At 34.8% G+C, this 20,247-nt stretch overlaps 1 protein-coding gene across 11 annotated transcripts in view; it reads right to left on the reverse strand.

Annotated features, from left to right (window-relative positions):
- NALCN (sodium leak channel, non-selective) overlaps window positions 1-20,247 on the reverse strand; it is a 388,832-nt gene that overhangs the window by 339,350 nt on the left and 29,235 nt on the right. For all 11 annotated transcript variants that reach the window (XM_078347271.1, XM_054246818.2, XM_054246767.2 and 8 more), the window contains 3 exons: window positions 11,019-11,102; window positions 9,378-9,517; window positions 9,160-9,288 (listed from right to left, as the gene is read on the reverse strand). In XM_078347271.1, the coding sequence (XP_078203397.1) occupies window positions 9,160-9,288; window positions 9,378-9,517; window positions 11,019-11,102 (353 nt within the window). The remainder of the gene's footprint in view (window positions 1-9,159; window positions 9,289-9,377; window positions 9,518-11,018; window positions 11,103-20,247) is intronic.

Consider the following 20,247-nt stretch of genomic DNA (forward strand, 5'->3'; position numbering starts at 1 on the left):
CATGATTAGGCTATAATTCATGCAAATCAATTAGACAGCACTTGTAACAATTGTTAATGATTTCTCTTAAATGTTTAAGAGAAACAAGGTCATGGCAGTATCTGGCAACACTGATTGCTAAATCCACAGCCATCAAACCGTAGCTTACCATGTGACTCAGATGTGTATAATAAATTTTTAAAACAATATTGTTTTTAATTGACAAATCATAATTGTATTACATTAATGGAGCAGGATGTGATGCTTTGATACATGTATACAAGACATAATGACTAAATCAGGCTAATGAACATATCCATCATGTCACTTAACATTTTTTGTGATGATACATTTGAAATTTACTTTCTTAGTTATGTTGAAATATATAAGGCATTATTATTGACCATTGTCACCCTGCTGTGCAATGTAACTCAAAACTTAATTCCTTCCGCCTGGCTGAAACTTTGCACCCTTTGATCAGCAACTCCTCATTCCCTTGCGCCCCGTCTCCTTCCCGCCACTGCCCCTGGTAACCACCATTCTCCTCTCTACTTCAACGAATTAACTTCTTTGGATTCCACATATGAGCGAGATCATGCAGTATTCATCTTTCTGTGCTGGCTTATTTCACTTAGCATAATGTCTCGTTATTCCTGTTGTTCCAAATGACAGAATTTCTTTTTTCTGTTTTTGTTTTTTGAGCTGGAGTCTGGCTCTGTTGTGAGTGCAGTGGTGTGATCTCTGCTCACTGTAACCCCCGCCTCCCAGGTTCCAGCAATTCTCCTTCCTCAGCCTCCCGAGAAGCTGGGACTACAGGTGTGTGCCACCACGCCTGGCTAATTTTTGTATTTTTTAGTAGAGACGGGGTTTCACCATATTGGCCAGACTTATCTCAAACTCCTGACCTCGTGATCCACCTGCCTGGGCCTCCCTAAGTGCTGGGATTAAAGGCATGAGCCACCACGCTTAGCCCTTTTTTTTTTTTCTTTTTAAAAGTCACAGTATAGAGGCTACAAAAGGAAACAAAAAAGTTAATTTTTTAAAAAACCAATTAAAATTGTCTGTTTTATTTTGAGTTTGGATATTTCTTGAGTCTCTGAGAGTAAAGTTAAATTTATGTCTGGGCTAATAGTAATGGTAAAATGATGCTGACAGTTTTTCTGCTTATGTGTCGGGCTTTAAAATGCAGCAATACTGAACCGAAAATTAAAAAAAAAATAAGGCTGGGCACAGTGGCTCAGGCCTGTAATCTCAGCACTTTGGGAGGCTGAGGCAGGTGGATCTCTTGGGGTCAGGAGTTTGAGACCAGCCTGGCCAACGTGGTGAAACCCTGTCTCTACTAAAAATACAAAAATTAACCAGGTGTGGTGGTGCATGCCTGTAGTCCCAGCTACTTGGGGGGTTGAGGTAGGAGAATTGCTTGAACCTGGGAGGCAGAGGTTTCAGTGAGCTCAGATTGCACCATTGCACTCCAGCCTGAGTGACAGAGCAAGAGTTGGTCAAAAAAAAAAAAAAAAGATACAACTGACAGATTCCTGAAATGAATCATCAAAGCCGTAACAATTGTGATTATGAGCAACATTACTACCTTGCTGGCTAGACAGGCATTTTCTTCTCAGTAAACAAAGAGTCACGTAAAAATAAGACAAAACGTGTGTGTGTGTGTGTGTGTGTGTGTGTACTACTAGGCAGATTTTACACATAAGGGAAAGAGAAAATACAGATACTTCACCATAATAACTATGTTTCAGGTACTAAACATTCTGTCAACATTTATGAAATTTTTCATGGTGAACTTTATTTTTAGGATAAAGTAATGAGCTGGAGCTAATATTTAGATCATAAGGCATGTCATGTTTTAAAGCGTTTTTTCAATATCATTCTTTTCTTGGTATGGAACTAGCAAAGAATACTTATTGAAGCAACTCCAGGGTCATGAGTTCCAAAGACATTTGGGTACCTCTTCTCAATTTCTGTGATAATTCATGTGCCAATATTAGCTTTGATTTGCCAGCATAATGCCTGATCTTCTAGCTGCATTTATTAAAATCAAGTCAGAATGTGAGAGTTATAAAACTTGTAAATGCAAGTATTATAACTCTCACATTCTGACTTGGTTTTAATAAAATGGTAATTTGAAGCCAGCCTTCTGTACCCACCACAGTTACTACACAGCTGCGTTCTTATCTAGAAGATTTCCCATGTTCTTCATCTCCACATCTATTGTCTCCAACCCACACAGTATCTTTTTCCATTTTCATATTCACTCATAGAACAATCTAGGCATATTCTACAGCCTACATGCACCAAAAAAAAAACTACCTACAGATTTCCTTCCACGCGTTTGTCTCTCCCCTCACCCACGCAGTCAAATCCCTTCCTCGCCGCTTGCTTCAATTTTCCTACTCTGTATATGAACTAATTCACTGCTTCTTTCTGCTTGAAATTTTTTCTGTTTTTTAGCCATTTCTCCTTTCCTGCTTTTAGCAACTTACTTTTTTCTGTGTTTTTTAAATTTTATCTTCTTTATGAATTTGTCATTATGTTAATATTATCTGTCTAAATATAATATGTTGTCAGCCATGCCTTCAATAAATAGTTACTAATTATTTATTCTATGTTACGATACTAGGTAGTAAGGATAATGAGATGAATATAACATATTATCTTCTTCCCCTTTCCCATACATGTCCTCAAGGATCTAAGAGACAAATAGGAAAAAACAAATAGCTATGAGTGTGAGTCCTAGTTCTGGTAAGATGGACTACATCAAATTCAGCTCCTTCCACTAAAAACAAATAGATAGCATTTAAAACACCACATTTGGGCTGACAATAAAGACAAATACATTCAAAAATGTCAAAACCTAAGAAGGAAGGCAGTAAATGAGTAGGAACAGAAGGAACATGAGTTACACAATAGTTTTATAAATGGGAGCTAGGTATCTGTATCAAAGAGCTAGGGTTTAATGCTCACATGAGGCAGAAGACAGGGTCTTGAGCCCATGTAAAGCTAAAAGCTGGAAATATGACCCCATGCATAAAGCCAGATGATAATGCAAAAGACTTTCAGAGTGTGATATTGGTAAGGAGATAGTCAAATAGACCAGCGAAGCACAATAGAGCCCCATAGTAACAGATCCACGTATAGACAGGGAATTAGTGGATGAGACAGGTGAAACTGAACTCAGTGGGTAATAGTACACAATAAATAGTGCCGGCAGAATTGCTTAACCATATGAAAAATTAGATTTCTACTTCACACTGAGATGTCTTAAGCAGTTTTAGTAGGCATACCTGACATAAAATAAACTGCACATACAAAAGCATGCAATTGGATAAGTTTTGACACATGTACAGAACCACAGTCGAGATAATGTACATATCAATAAACCCCAAAGGTTTCTTATTTCCATACCAACACTTATCACTAGGCAACTGCTGATTTCTTTTCTATTATTAAAGATAAGTTTGCATTTTCTAGAATTTTATGTAAATGGAATCATCTTTTTTCATCTGTCTTTATTTGGTAGTCATAATTATTTTGAGATTCATCCAAGATGCTATATATATCACTAGTTCATTATTTTTATTATTAAACAATAATTATTATATGGATATACCATCATTTGTTTATATATCTATCTACTGATGGAAATTTGGGTTGCTACCAGTTTGGAGTATTAGAAATTAAGTTGCTGTGGGCATTCATGTGGAAATCTTCGTATGAACATACATTTTTATTCTTTTGGTTAAATACCTAGAGTGGAATAAGAGATATAGCAAGTACCTGTTCAACTTTTTTCTTTTCTTTTCTTTTCTGAGAGACAGGGTCTCACTCTATCACCCAGGCTGAATGCAGTGAAGCAATCATAGCTCACTTTAGCCTTGAACTCCTGGGCTCAAGTGATACCCCCACCTCAGTCTTCCAAAGTGCTGTGATTACAGGCATGCACCACTGCACCCAGCCTGGTCAGGTTTTTTTTTTTTTTTTATTAAACAGAAACTGCCAAACTGTGTTTTGAAGGAGTTGTAATATTTGTTGTAAAGTTGTAATATTTGTACCATCCTCCATTCCCAAAAAATAGTGTATGGGCGTTGACTGCTTCTTATCATTAATGCTGTATGCCAGGCACTGATGTAGAGGACAAAATACATTTGGTAAACACCACTTGATTCACTTCACTTATTTAAGAAACACACAAAATCTCCAAGGTTTTGGCAGCGGAATGAGAGTTGCTGATTAGGGCATGTGGCCAGTTGGTCCAGACTCTCTTACTGATGAATTTCTTCTTTGTTTACATGCTTAGCAGTGGGCTTAGTTTCATCACCACCAGGCTGGGCTCAGGATTGCGCATCCCATACTTGAAAACTAAGTGAGAATTTGTCCTTTTATCGGTCCCTTTTATTGTCAATCCAGGAATGGTCTACATTTAAGTAATTGTGGAAAAAAACCAATTGGTTAAAAAGATAAAAGGTGATTAAATAAAAATAAATTATTTTAGAGTTATTGTTATTGAAAAATCTGAAAGGTCATGTTCTTGACCCATCATGTACCCTAGCATCCAGAGGCTAATTAGGAAAAAAATGCAAATTCATCATGATAAAAAGCTCAGCCCATCTGAATGACACTTTATGCACCTAATTAGAGTTGCAAATTATATAAAGCAAAAACTGACAAAAATAAGAGAGATTGAAAACTTTTGTCATGTTTAGAGAATTGCATAGTGCTCTCTCAGCAATTAATAGAACAACCCTGATTTTAAAAACCGAGGATAGAAATACCTAGAACAAATACCTAGAAGGATGCAAATGCCTAGAACACCTGTGTGTGTAGGAAAAGATTAATACAATTGAGAGCTTTGGTGACATTTATAGGTATTATACTCAAAAACTGCAGACTTCACAATGTTTTCAAATTCTCATAAAATTTTAATCAATTTAGACCATATACTGGTCCTTAAAATGATTCCTAATGAATTTCAAAAGGTTGAAATTTCACAGAGACTATTGTCTGACCACAACAGGATAAAATTATGCACACAAATAACATTTTTAGAAAATCTAATTTTTCTAAAAATATACTTCTAAATAATGCATGAGTAAAAGGAGAAATCACATATGATACTAGAAGATATTTATATTGAATAATAACAAAAATACAACTGTTTTGGAAATGCAGCTAAAACAGTTTCTTAGGTGAAAATTATATTTTTAAATCACTGCATTTTAAAACAGAAATGTTAAAAGATCTCTAAATAACTTCATTTAATGAAATATGAAAAAGAAAACAAAAACTAAATGTGGAAATAAGTAAATAATGAAGATAAAAAATCAACATGAAAAAGACTAACAATAGGAAGAATTAACTAGGGCAAAGTTTCTTGTGTGTGTGTGAAAAGATTAGTACAATTGAGAAGACAAAAAATGGAGAGAAAAATACAAATTATCAATGTCAGGAACAAAATGTTGCTTATTATCACTATTCTACAGATGCTTAAAACATAATCCGTTGTTTAAAAGATAATCAGAGGGCATTTGTATAAACATTGCGCAATATCGACAATCGATAAAAATAGGTAAGATCTTTGAAAAGCAAAATTTACCAATGTAACAGAACAGGAAAGATAACAGCTCCTTAGCCCTATATGTTGAATACCTTTAATTTGTAATGAAAAACGTTCTCAGAAAGAAAATTTCAGGCCCTGAGTTTCACTCATGAATTCTATCAAACATTTAAGAAAGAAAGAATGTGAATCTTATATTAACTCTTTTGAAAAATAAAGAAGAAAACATGCTCTTCTTGTTTTATGAGAACAGTATTACTCTGATTTCAAAACCTTGTAAAGATATTTTGATTTTAAAAAAACCTAAAAATAATGCTCCTTGTGAACAAAGATGCAATAATTTGTAACAGAAACTAATCTTACAAGGCGCAAAGAGGAATACAATATGACCAAATTAGCAATATACTAGAAATGCAAGATTGGTTTCTATTTAAAAAATCAATCATGTAACAGAGTACATTAATAGAATAAAAGGGAAAAGCACTGGATAAAACTCAACATACATTAATGATGAAAAACTCTTAGCACTGAGGACTTATAGGTATCTTCCTCTCTTTGAAAACCCGACAGTTCACATCATACTTAATGCAAATACTGGGAGCTTCTCCTAAAGTACCAATGTTCACTCCAACCACTAAGTTAAGACTACATCTTGACCCCTCCCTCATAAGAAACACACAAATTAATTTGAGAAGGAACATAATTTTCAGGAAGTAGAATAACAAATGTGATAACTTACTCTCTAGATTTAATTTTGACAGAAAATAAAATAGTTCTATCAAGACATATACAATAAATATGTAAAGATTTTTATATTCACCAAGATCTCAATAAAGTGGTTAAAATAGAGACATAATTTCAGCCATAGGGGAAAATTATAATATGTCCAGAAAATGGTCAACAAGTTATTTTCCAAGGCTATTTTGAACAATAATAATGGAGAGTGGGAGTGGGGTTAGTAGTAATAGTATTTTTCTTTAAAATATTTTTGAGTGGATTATTCACTCACCTTATGCAAAAATAAAAATTATATTAAAACTAACAAAAAACGAGATATTTAATTCAATATAAACTATACATAATCAAAGAAGGCATGGTATCTGCCCATACTTATGTGAATCTAAAGTAAATTTCTTTTGTTTTTTGAGATGAAGTCTTGCTCTGTGGCCCAGGCTGGAGTACAGTGGTGTGATTTCAGGTCACTGCAACCTCCGCCTCCCAGGTTCAAGCAATTCTCCTGTCTCAGCTTCCTGAGTAGCTGGGATTACAGGTGCCTGCCATCACACCCATCTAATTTTTGTACTTTTAGTAGAGACGGGGTCTCCCCATATTGGGCAGGCTGGTGTGGAGCTTCTGATCTCACGTGATCCACCCGCCTCTGCCTCCCAAAGTGCAGGGATTACAGGTGTAAGCCACCAAGACTGGCCCCCTAAGGTAAATTTCTAAGTAGGTATGAGATGTATGCATATACCTTCTAAATAAAAATAAAATAAAATTAATTAAGGGATTGACTAATAGGTAATGCTTTACTGTTTAACATTGAAGCAGTGAAATTATACTAATTTTTTGAAGTTACTGCATTCATTCATATTTTCTTAGAAACTTGCGTATGCCTCCTGGTCCAAAGACACATGGAAACAAAATCTCTACCCTTTCAAAGTTTACATTCTTTGTGGTGGAGTGACAGCAAACAAATTCACTTTTAGTTTTTGTGCATGAGTTAGAAATTCAATGATTAAATTTCTTTCTGGGAGAAACTAATAATTAAATGATCATTGTAAATTTGAAATAAACTCAGAATTAACTTATTCACTTTGTCAGTAAAATAACATAGCCATGAATTAGTCATAGACGCTTTCCTGTCACATTCTTACAAGTTTAAAATTTGGTCTTCTTTATTGCTCTTGAGTGTTTTTTTTAACCATGTTAACTCTCTTTTGGAGGACACACTTATAACTACCACCTCAGCATATAAGTATATTTACATATCTCTTTATGACAACGAAGTAATGACAGCTAGCAATCAGTGAGGGCCTTTACTACGTGTGGTCACTGCTTGTCTTCACATTCATTCCCTCATTTACTCTTCCTGATGCCTCTAGAAAGTATGTCCTGTTATTAATCCACTTCACTGAGGAGTAACCTGAATAATTTATGCGAACTCACATAATAAAGTGTTGGAATTGAGCTAACTTTGACGTCTATACTCACAGAGATATTCACATACTTGTAGTTTATCTACTTTGTATATATACAATTACATAGACTTAATGAAAAAAATGCTCCAAGTGCAGATAAAACAACATAACCTTTTTAATATCTTTAAACTCAATGATCCTTATATATCCAATTGGTTTGCAAGTAGACATGGATACATTAAAAATATTTTGAAGATGAATGGCTGCTTACAGTCTCTTTTTAAACTTAATAAAGTGCTTTAAATCTACTATGATTTGAATCAAGATTTTTTTGTGATTTATGGATGAGTTCTTTGTTCATAGATAAATGAAGAATAAGTCCTACATGGAGATCTGAATACAAAGTGTAAAATCAATTGTGTTATCCCCAATCCCTGCTGCCCCGAAATCTGGCATAGTTATATCTGTTGCACTTCTGGGTCATGCTTGGAACTGTAAACTCTGTATCTAGCCAACACCTAATGGGGAAGTTCTGGAATACCCAGGGGCCAACATCCCACTCTGCTCTCGTCTGCCATCACACCCCTTGAGTTGTATATTAACAATGACCCGCCAAGTAGAACAGGCAGGTGCCCTATTGCATAATACGTAATAGGTAATTAAAGTACATACATTCTTTTTTTTTTTTTTTTGAGATGGAGTTTCTCTCTTGTTACCCAGGCTGGTGTGCAATGGCGCGATCTCAGCTCACCGCAACCTCCGCCTCCTGGGTTCAGGCAATTCTCCTGCCTCAGCTTCCTGAATAGCTGGGATTACAGGCACGCGCCACCATGCCCAGCTAATATTTTTTTTTTTTGTATTTTTAGTAGAGACGGGGTTTCAACATGTTGACCAGGATGGTCTCGATCTCTTGACCTCGTGATCCACCCGCCTCGGCCTCCCAAAGTGCTGGCATTACAGGCTTGAGCCACCGTGGCCGGCCTTAGTACATACATTCTATCTTACCCACCATCTCTGCAACAAACAAATGCAACAGATAACAGTGTTTTGTCTAGAAACAATGTTATAATCATTTAGGAAACTATTTTAGGGAATGATGACCAAAGTTAATAATAATAAAAATGAGTTTTTTTCCTAACATGTAACTCACTTTAATATCATGAAAAGCTTTCTCAGTGAAGCTTCAGGTTTATTGCGATAGCACACTCCCCATTTTGCCACGCTGAGAAAGGTTTCTAAATGTACACTTTGCGTTTGCTTAATGTACTTTCCCACCAGCTTACATTTTCCAATCTGTGTTGTTTTGAATACTTGTCTTTAAAAATTGGACAAAACAAGAGTGAGAAAGCAGAGACATAGAACACAGAGTACATCAACACTGTTTGTAAAATCTGACACAGAGGTTATCTTCATTAAAATTACAGGGATATCTTTGTTAATCAGCTAGATTAAAATGCAGCTAATGTATAAACTTACCCTGGTTTTGTGTCATTTACTACACAGTGATAAGTAAATGTTCCAAACATTTGAACTCCTAAAATTCCATAAAGAAGTAGAAAGAAAAGTAGGAAAATGGAAACACTCCATATCTGTTCTCCTGATCGCCTAGAAAAAAGAAAAGGAAGTAAAATGTACAAAACTTACAAAAAACTTCATAAACTTTTCTTCTTAACTTATTGTAAAGCAGTGCTTACTTTAAAATATTTGTAATTCTGGTCCTTGGCAGTTCAAATCGGAAATAAATCCGGAATGCCCGGATCATAATTAGTGGTCGTGGAATCCGCAACATGCCCCAAGGTGACATCTGATCAACTATATCAGCAATTTCAAACACCTACAAATTACAGGATGCGTAAATGAGGTGGTTATTTTCCCTTAGCATTGCTTATCATAGTGGAATATACAGATATTAGCAGCATAAGGATGTACACCTCTACTCTGAATTTAGCCCTACGTTGTTTTCCACCAAAATCCACTTCTTTTTGAGTATATTTTGAAGCTATAGCTATCTTAACAGAAACAAATACATAAACTAATGAGAACATCATTAATGCTGTTCATTTCCCATCTCATTCATTAAAACAGTTTTTAATTCCAACTTAGAATAGAAAATAAGTATGCTGTCTTTCTCATTAATAATGTTCTTTGGTTGAGGCTTTTGAGTCTCTAGAAAATAAAGTAATGAAGAAAGGGTTAAAAAATGAAAAAAGAATTGCACTATTTACTAATAGAGGCAAAATAATAAATAGAAATGTGTGTCAAACACACAATAGTTATTAAATGGAAAAAAACACATTAATACGAGAAACAATTCAACCTGAGAAAGCTGATTAAAAAATTATATGAGTGAAGAAATTAAATTGTGGGAGAGGTGAACTTTACAAAATTAAGAAAGGAAAGCATACCAACAAAAACTATGATGGGTTGGCAGAATGGACTGTGAACTTTTGAATTCTGAATTTTTAAATGAAGAATTGATGAATAAACTCCAGAGACCTGTACAACATTGCAGCTATAGTTAACAATAATTCATTGTGCACTTAAAATTGTTTAAAATAGTAAATCTCCTGTTAGGCATTTTTACCACAATCAAATAAAAACAGATTAAATCAAAATATATAGTAACTTTAGTTGAATTAAAAGGTGAAATCATGTCTGAATAAATGCATGAAAATTAATTCTACTTATTTTCCAATCAAATCTCTCCTGTAAGCCTTTTTAATGTATGTTTCCCATCTCTTATAATAAAACATTTAATTTTTGAAATACAGTCTTTTATGTTGGCTAATACCTACCCACATATGTGAAGACCAGAATTTAAATTTTTAAGTTCAATTTTTTATTTGCAAATACAGAATTATGACTCCACATTGTTTCCTTCATTTCAGTGAATATATTTATATCTGATGAATAAGTAACAGTTTTCTATAGTATTGATTTCCATTTCTGATTGAGAAAAAATTCACGAATGTAACTGATAATAATTAAGATATTACAGCTATTGACTTTTCTATCAATAAAATGTTTGAGGTAACAGAAATGTCAATTATGCAGATTTGATCATTACACCTTATATACATGCATCAAAATATCACTTACTACCCTATAAACACATACAAGAATTATGTATCAATTAAAAATAATTTTTCAAATTTCAGATACATCAGAGTAAACAGATTAATCACATCTGTTAAAAAATAAAATAAACATAATATTGTAGGCAATTACACAATCACATTTGATGTATACTCTTTAATATTTCTATTTAGACTTTTAATGCAAAATCGTTCCCATTTTGGAGAATAACCGTTGTAATTCAAAAAATATTTAATTACCTGTAGCACCAAAGAAACCCAAAGGCAAAAGACCATAAATCCATCAAAAACACACCAGCGATCTTTCACATAGGAACTGTCCCCCTAAAAATAAATTTTACATGGCATCATTAGGCAAAACAAATATTTTAAAGAAAAATCTGTGGAGGAAAATGTCAAAGGTTAATTCAATAAAAGCTATCCACAAGTTTTGTATTGTAATTAAACAGACTTTCAAAAGTTTAGCATTTTAAGTATTATAACTTATAAGAAAAATAATTTACGAAAGACAAGCAACTGCAGAACTTCGCATGGAAAATATTTAATTTATGCAAAGAGAAAATATCACTATTTCTTCTCTCAGCCACACAAATTCTAACACTTAAAGAACTAGAAGCCACTCTTCCAATTATGCTACCTCGGTCCTAAACCAGCTCTCTGCCTACAAGAACCAAGAGCACACCGTGGTCAACAGGAAGGCCTTTAAAGCTGCTAGGTCCAGCACTGCCAGCGGGAAAATTAAACAGCCATTTACTTCAAGCTGATTAAAAAGTGAAGAAGAAAAGACGCTCATCATCATTGGTCATTAAGGAAATGCAAATCAAAACCACAATGACATACCATCTTACACCAGTTAGAATGGCAATCATTAAAAAGTCAGGAAACAACAGATGCTGGAGAGGATGTGGAGAAATAGGAACACTTTTACACTGTTGGTGGGAGTGTAAATTAGTTCAACCATTGTGGAAGACACTGTGGCTATTTCTCAAGGATCTTGAACCAGAAGTATTATTTGACCCAGCAATCCCATTACTGGGTATATATCCAAAGGATTGTAAATCATTTTGCTATAAAGACACAAGCACAAGTGTGTTTATTACAGCACTATTCACAATAGCAAATACTTGGAGCCAACCCAAATGCCCATCAATGTTAGACTGGATAAAGAAAATGTGGCACATATATACCATGGAATACTATGCAGCCATAAAAAAGATGAGTTCATGTCCTTTGCAGGGATATAGAAAAAGCTGGAAGCCATCATTGTCGGCAAACTAACACAGGAACAGAAAATCAAACACTGCATGTCTTCACTCATAAGTGGAAGTTGAACAATGAGAACACATGGACACAGGGAGGAGAACATCATACACTGGGGCTCTGTTGGGGGGTTGGGTGCTGGGGAGGGGTAACATTAGGAGAAATACCTAATGTAGATGACAGGTTGATGGGTGCAGCAAACCACCATGGCTTGTGTATATCTATGTAATAAATTTGCAAGTTCTTCACATGTATCCCAAAACTTAAATTACAATAAAAAAGACCTAGTTATCCTAAATATATATGCACTTTACACAGGAACACTGAAATTTATTAAGCAAGTTTTTCTAAATGTTCAAAGAGACTTACAGTTCTGCACAATAACAATGGGAGATTTCATTACCTGACAGTATTAGATCATGGTGGGGGGGACAAAGATTTTCAGAACCTAAACTCAGACCTGGGTCAAAGGGATCTGACAGACATTTACAGAACTTTTCACTATATATATGTGTATGTATATATATGCATACACACACATATTTTTTATCATTGTCACACAGCACATATTCTAAAATCAGCACTTAATCAGACATAAAACACCTCTCAGAAAATGCAAAAGAACTGAAATCAAAACAGCCATTCTCCTGGACCACATTGCAGTAAAAATAGAATTCAAGACAAGAAAAAAATCAAAGGAGCAGCAGCTTGTCTTAATTTTCAAGGAAAACATATACTGACCCTAATTTTAATTGAGATTGTATATGCAAAAGAAAGATAAAAATGAACCACTTTCATTTTTGAATAAGAAATCTATTCTGACATTAGAATGTATGTTTTAATAACATGGAAATTTAAAAATGCCTTTAGAATAACAAAATGCAAAGAATTCCAAAACTGAAAATTGAAATTTTATGGAACTCAGCAGAGAACCATGTTAAAATTGGAGCAATTGAAGAGTAAATGCTAGGCAGGAAAAGAGTTCTTATAGATCATTGAGTACACAGGCACCCAAATAGGATGAATTTATATGGTATTTTTTAGAAACAGCATTACTATTTTATTTCATTTTTGTCATTAAAAATGTTATATGTAGTAGCACTATAATTAGCCTCTTTTTAATTGCTCAAAATTTGCTTTAGAAATGAATTAACTCAGTGGAAAATAAAATGAGAGCTCACTACTACATTGAGGTTTATTCAAAATGTTAACAAATGGGGATAAACAATGACATTTCCCTTTGTGTTGTGGGGAGGGAGGTGAGCAAGTAAGTGGCCAGGAGCCAAAGGTGGAGGAGAGACATGCTTTTCATAATGTATTCTGATATGTTTTTGGACTAATGCTTGCATGGTAAATTTTTAAAAATAGCTTTTCAAAAAAATTTTTAAAGTTGGACATTTTACCTTTAACAAAATCACTTTTCCAGTTGGCAAACATAAATTTAAACTTAAAAATTTGGCTCTCACCAATTCAGAATAGAAAGCTATCAATAATGAATGGGACTGAATTTTTGTTTCTGATTTGTTTGCTAAAGAAATTAATGTTGTAAAACTGGCCCACACTACATTTCAAATGATATAAAAGAATGAATTATTTTAAATCATTTCAGAAGCACCAGTGGTGATCAGAAATTAGAAGCATACAAACATTTAAATTTCAAATGACCTCGGTTATAAAAACTGGCTTAGCAAAACTTCTACTAAGTAAAATAGAAAACTTTTTTTTTTCATAGGAAGTAATTTAATTGCTTTGTTTGAAATATTTTCTGCCTTGGACTTTTCAGAAAAATATAGTGGCATTCACGTGTCACCAACAAGCTCACCACATGCTAGATGGTATGCAGTGTTCAATCAGAATTGGCCTCTTTTTACTTTTCCAGTAAAATATGGAAACAATCTTCTGGGCATAAGTTTTACATGTTATTTTTTGGCTCATGTTTCCAAGAGTCATTCAATATTCATAAAAGCCTTTCACAAGCAGAGTTATAAAGACCCAAGATACAAAGGCCAGCAAAACTCAGCGTTTTTTCATTTAAAATAAATCTTTGGCTTTTTAATGTTCATTGTTTTTCATGCTGTCCATCTTCCTGAAAAATTCTGTCAAGTCTGTGCCAACCTTTTCTTCCAGAGTGATCTGACTACACAGCCTACTCTGACCACCTTAACTCAGGCATCAGGCAGCAACTGACAACTCAGCTCGTGTATATAAATAATGTGCACATTGTGTTACTTGTAGAATACTCTTTTGTAATCCATATTGGTTGTTTCATGAATTTATATTTGGTCTCTCCAACTTATTGGATCTGATGGTGAAGTTTGAGTTTCCTACTTAAATCTTTGAACGTATTCTCTTATGTTACATTAGAAAAAAAGTCTACCCCTCATGGTAAATGTGTGTTCTGAAGATGAGTAACACCCTGAGACTTTAAGTGGGATAATTTAAGGTTCTATTTCCAGCACCTAGTACAGTGGGTGACATATAGCAGATATTAAATGAATGATGAGATAGGCACATGAACCATGTCATAGACAAAGAGCCTCTGTAAATTACAATGTATACAGCAAGAAGTCAATTAATATTTCTTAATGAATGCATCCATCCATCCATCTATTCACTGAAACTATTTGTATTGCTTCTATTCTGGCTCCTTTGCAACCCTAAAAGAGCACAGATGAGATTATGAGATTATGACTTTCTGGATTAGAATAGTTTGCATAAGCAGAACTAAACATGCTATGCAAGTAGGGTTACGGTTTACACATTTTGTACATTACCTTGTGAAATTATAAATACACTTGAATTGGTAGGATTTAAAATTGCTTTCATATTAATCATTATCAATAATCGCTAAGGCACAATAAGTTTATAATACTTTTAGATAAGTAGAAGACAGTCTTTGAAATCTGATACTTTGAAATACAATCTTGGATTATGTTTTTTATCTGGCACATTTATCAAATTATCTTTAGAAGCCCTAGCCATAGTGGTCAAAGTTGCCTTGATTATGCTTATAAGCATGTCCAGATCCTTTAAAATTCTACTGTATTAAGGCTCAAGTTATAATATTTGCAACCTGCTTCTAAAATATGCAACCAGAACCTAACACACATTAATGCCCAGTGGTATTCAGACATTTTAACACCTTCAATATGAAGAAAAGGTTTTAATTTGTTTGTTTCATCAACAAGAAATGGAGAGCAAAGAGTGCCTGAGCAAAGAGTGGCTGAGGACATGAGTGCTTCAAAAGCTGTATGTGTCTATTTTTATAAAGGTAAACACTTGAAGACTGCCAATCAATTATAAGGTGTAAGAAAGTAACAACATATCATGCAAGTATTAAACCAGCAGAAAAAGGAAATGCATTTATAGGAATATATTTTGCAGTGACAAAATGATAGGCACTGGTATAGTTTCATGAGCACAGGATTTATTGTCCCAAGTTTCCAGAGCCCATCTGTCACTATGTCTTAGCATTATTATATATTACTTCAACAGTGCTTAAAGGATGTGTGCTACTTTTGCTTGTGTCTATTGCCAGATGTGAAATAGACAACTAAGAATGGTCTGAGGAATTCACGGTCTGCTATACATGAGGTGCTCTGCAACAACACAGACATATATTATCCACATGGTTTCTTTTCACCTCCAGGGATTTGGTGAGTGAGAATGCTTCTAGGAAGATGAATTAAGGAGGCAATTAGAAGATAGTTGCTGGGGAATGGGAATTGATTGGCAGACAGCTTCAAGCTCGGGGAATAGTATAAAAGATGGGAAATCCTTAAAACAAATGCATTCCTTCAACAAAAATAGTTAAAGACATTCCTTGCCGGAAGAAATTTCTGCTTCAGTTTCTCTCTCCAGCTGTGCATCCAGCATGGTACCTCCAAAGTGAACTACTCAAACACAAATCAGATTGTAACTCTCAGAGTAAAATCTACCATGCATCTTTACTGACCACAGAGCGAACTCAGAACTCCATGCAGGGCCTGCCATGCAGCCAGGTCTGGCTTCACAAACTCCTCTCCAGCTGCCTCCTGTGCACAGCCCATCTGCTACTTCCGACAACTCTGAGCTCGGCATGTATCGCGCTGTTCCACGCAGTTGTGTCTCAACATCTTCCTTTCCTCTCTCCATGAAATTCCTTACTTCTATTTCCCATCACCCCTGCCACAGACCACACTTACTCATCCTTCAAGGCATCGTTTCACGTTCCTCTTTCTTCAGGACTTCTCTGATATCCCCAGGCAGACAGCTTCGGTCTTTTCTTTTTTTGTGTCTGCCTCCCCTGCAGCTTCTACAGACTACTATTAAAGCCCTTTCATAAAACAATGGAAGTCCCTCTCTATGTAGATTCTCACTGTACCAATATTTGCTATTCATATCTGCAAAAAATATCTGCCCCTGATTCACTATGAAACTAGAAGAACCACCATAATGAATTTGCACGTGTGCCAGTGGAGACATTAAAGTTGCCCCTGAGTCCTGCCGAAGGCAGAGTGTGCAATGCAGGTATGGCTCTATTGTTCCCCTTTTGGGCCAAATCTTCTCCCAGCACTGTTTACCTACTTAACTATTTAATGCTAGTGCACTGCTACCTTCCTTTTCTCTACCGTTCCCCTGAAGGTTAGCCTTTCACGAGACCCAAAAGTTGAGTTTACCAACCCAGGACCATTTTATCGTATTTCATCAATTCTAAAACACATTCTACCCTGCTCCAACACAGTTCAACATTTCTGATTCAGGATGCATCTTCTAATTGATTCAGCAGTTACGATCTTACAGTCAAAATATAATTCAAAGCCTTTATTATTTCTTAAATACCTGTGAATCTGTGAAGTGATGTCTTTTTTTTTTTTTAACAATTGATGATATCAACAATTCAATAAAATATGGTGGATGGTACTTTAACGTATTTTTTAAAAATTTACTTAATAACAGCAAGTTCCTGTTATTATTGGGCACATGTAAAACATCCATCATGGTTTGATTAGTACAAATAATTGAGTAAGAAGTGTTTTAAGTGCTTTTTATTTTGTAGAAGTATGCAGGTAGACTTACATAGGTATTAGAGGGCCATTGAGTGATATTTGGAGAAATTGGTTGAAACTCCTTTAATACATTATTCGTTTTCCCATTTGAATTAATGAAATAGAAGTGCCTGTTTTCTGAACATATGCTATCCAGCATGTGTTCAGAAATATATTGGATGTTGAAAGCAAAGAGTGCTTGTAGGTGCTAAATCTGTTCCACAAAGTGAATGAGGCTTTCTCTACGGCAGGAGCTCTGCTTGCTTTTTGTCTGTTTCCCTTCTCCAAGGGCAGAGGTGAACTCATTTTAAGCATCAATAAATGGTTGTTGGATGATTAAAGGAAAACTTGGAAACTGTACTTGGGTTGAAGAATATAACTCTCTCTTATATTACCCTAATATCTTAAATATCCCAAACATTTTCATAGAATTAAATATTTTATATTTATCTTTATACATATTTTAATATATTTGGCAAATCACTAGGTCAATAAAATTATAGGCAATGCTAGGAAACCACAGCTTCGACACTTTTGTTTTGAAAAATAAAGTTTCTGAGTTTGGTTTGTTGTGTATAATTTTATAAACTAGGTATCATTGGATAACATTGTCTTAACCATTAGGTCTGACTCAACTCACACACACTCCTCCACCCAGAACATACGGCTAACAGGTACTGTTCACTCAGTAACTAAATTTTACTATTTCTTAGAAATATTTTAGTTGTAAATTAGTGAATATTAATCATTTCATATTTGCACAACTCTGTCCCAAACAACATGAAAACTTATTATGATATTCATAATGTTACCATTTATATATGAAGTAACACAAGCTTAAATGTTAGTGAGAAAATACAGCACATGTTTGCAAATGACTCTGGGTGAAGAGACTAAATAATTGAGAGATAACTGCAGCACTACGGGCAAATGTATTAAGGTAGAAAAAGTATAAAAAACGATAAGGTTTTTGGCAGACAGGTGCTTAACAAAAGTTTTGAAAATTTTGATAGAATTGAAGAAAGCACAGTAATTCAAACTTGAACAACGTAAGAAAGAGTTTCTCTAAAAGGTATTACAGAGCCTTGATGTGACTGATGTGTTTTTATTATGATGTAACTTAAATACTTACAATATGCACAAATATCTCATGTAACTGTACGAGCAAAACAAATATACAAATGCAAAAATGCAAAGCTAATAAAATGTAAATTAGCAACACATTTAATGTGATGAAGGACATTTTGTAAAACAAAGTCTAATCAAAAGTTTTGAATATAAGAACATAATATCAAGTCCAATATATTTGAGCTGTGTCTGTTATGACATGCATGTTTGAAGAATTACGTAGCACAAAAATAATAAAGCTGTGGCTTGGATTTAATATGATGAAAACGACAGTAGTTACTGATGTAATTATTACCCTCTAACAATAATAGAGGCCATGATGGTAAAAATTCAGTGAGTTGGTACATTTAAATCTTGGTTCAGTATAAACTGACCTCATATTTAACTATATTTAACTAAAACGTTAGCTAACATTTAAACATAAAATACCAGTTTTACTGAGCTAGGAAGTTGAGCTGACTACTTTGAGATAATGTTAACAGTGCAATATTTCTAAAATCTGCATTACACTTGTATTTGATCCACTTATTTCTGAATGAAAACCAGAAAAGCCATATTTGACTTTCATTTAAATTTCATTTCTTCAGGAATGAAAATAAGAAAATATTTTTGGTTGTAGAAAATAGCTAATCACCCAAATGTTGATGGAAATGTGAAAATACTGGAAATGGCAAATTTACAGCATTTTGAAAACAATTTGGTCCTAAATCATTTTTTTCTCTTTTAACTATTGCTTCAACTTGTATCATTTAAATTATCAAAACTTCTGTTCTCTCACTGCTCTGTTCACCTGGAATGAATATATAATTTATGTATTAAGTATGCCTCTGTGCTTTTTATCATTAGATTGTGACAATTAGCAGGGTGCCTACTATCATTTTAGTGATGTGAAATCTAAATCTTAATTTATTTAATCACTTAAAAAATAAAAGTCTTTTTCTAGGAAAATGTCACTCATTTGTATCATTCAAATTGAACCTTAAAGAAGTCAACACATGGCAATTTCAACCACAAAATGGTTCAGCCAGAATATTCAGATCTTTCAATGCAAAGGTTGGCATGGCCCAGATAACCAATACAGAGAAGTGAGAGGGCCATTCACAGCCCTCTAGTGAATCACAGAACTTGAGCTAGGACTGGGGAACATCCACAGAGTATAGTTACAACTGCATACAAGAGACATTAGCAATCTCCCAAGACCAACTTTCTCCCAAGATGACCCCCTGAGACAGGTCCCAGTTTTCTGAACCTATGCTTAGGTAAACCTAGTGCTTACAAAAACTGGCCTGGCAACATTGTGGAAGAGACAAACAATTTTGGAATCATCCTGAAATCTGTTCATTGAAGCCATGGAGGATACCCACTCCTTCCATAAACCAGTAGAATTCCATAACCCCCAAATCATTAATAAATACGTGTGGAATGCTGAGCAGATATCTCAGAAGGTGAACCTTAAAATAAAGGGCAAAAGTTGTAGAAATGTAAACCAACAGGCTGCAAGTTGCAGGTGAATGTAAAACAAAAACAAACAACTATCAACGTCCCCAAGGAACTGCAGAATTATCAGAGGCAATGGAACATTCGAAACTCTTTTTTTCTAATTAATTGCATTTATATTTTAAAAATTGCATTTTAGGTTTTGGGGTACATGTGCAGAACATGCAAGATAGTTGCATAGGTACACACATGGCAGTGTGTTTTCTGCCTTCCTTCCCTTCACCCACATTTGGCACTTCTCCCCAGGCTATCCCTCCCCAGCTCCCCCCACCACTGTCCCTCCCCTATTCCCCCCAATAGACCCCAGTGTGTAGTACTACCTTCCCTGCGTCCATGTGTTTTCATTTTTCCTCACCCACCTATGAGTGAGAATATACAGAAACTCTTAAGCACACCCAACAAAAATGCTTTCTAGACCACAGCCCCAGGTTTAGAATAGAAATTGGGTAGGGCAGGCACCCTGGGGCCAGTTGGTAAGAAATATTAGTCCAGAGGAACTGGAGCTCAGAATGGGCTGGTCTGTACACAAAAATCTCCATGTGTACCCATCAGGGTAA

Source organism: Callithrix jacchus, chromosome 1 (genome assembly GCF_049354715.1).
Source record: "Callithrix jacchus isolate 240 chromosome 1, calJac240_pri, whole genome shotgun sequence".
Lineage (NCBI taxonomy): Eukaryota > Metazoa > Chordata > Mammalia > Primates > Cebidae > Callithrix > Callithrix jacchus.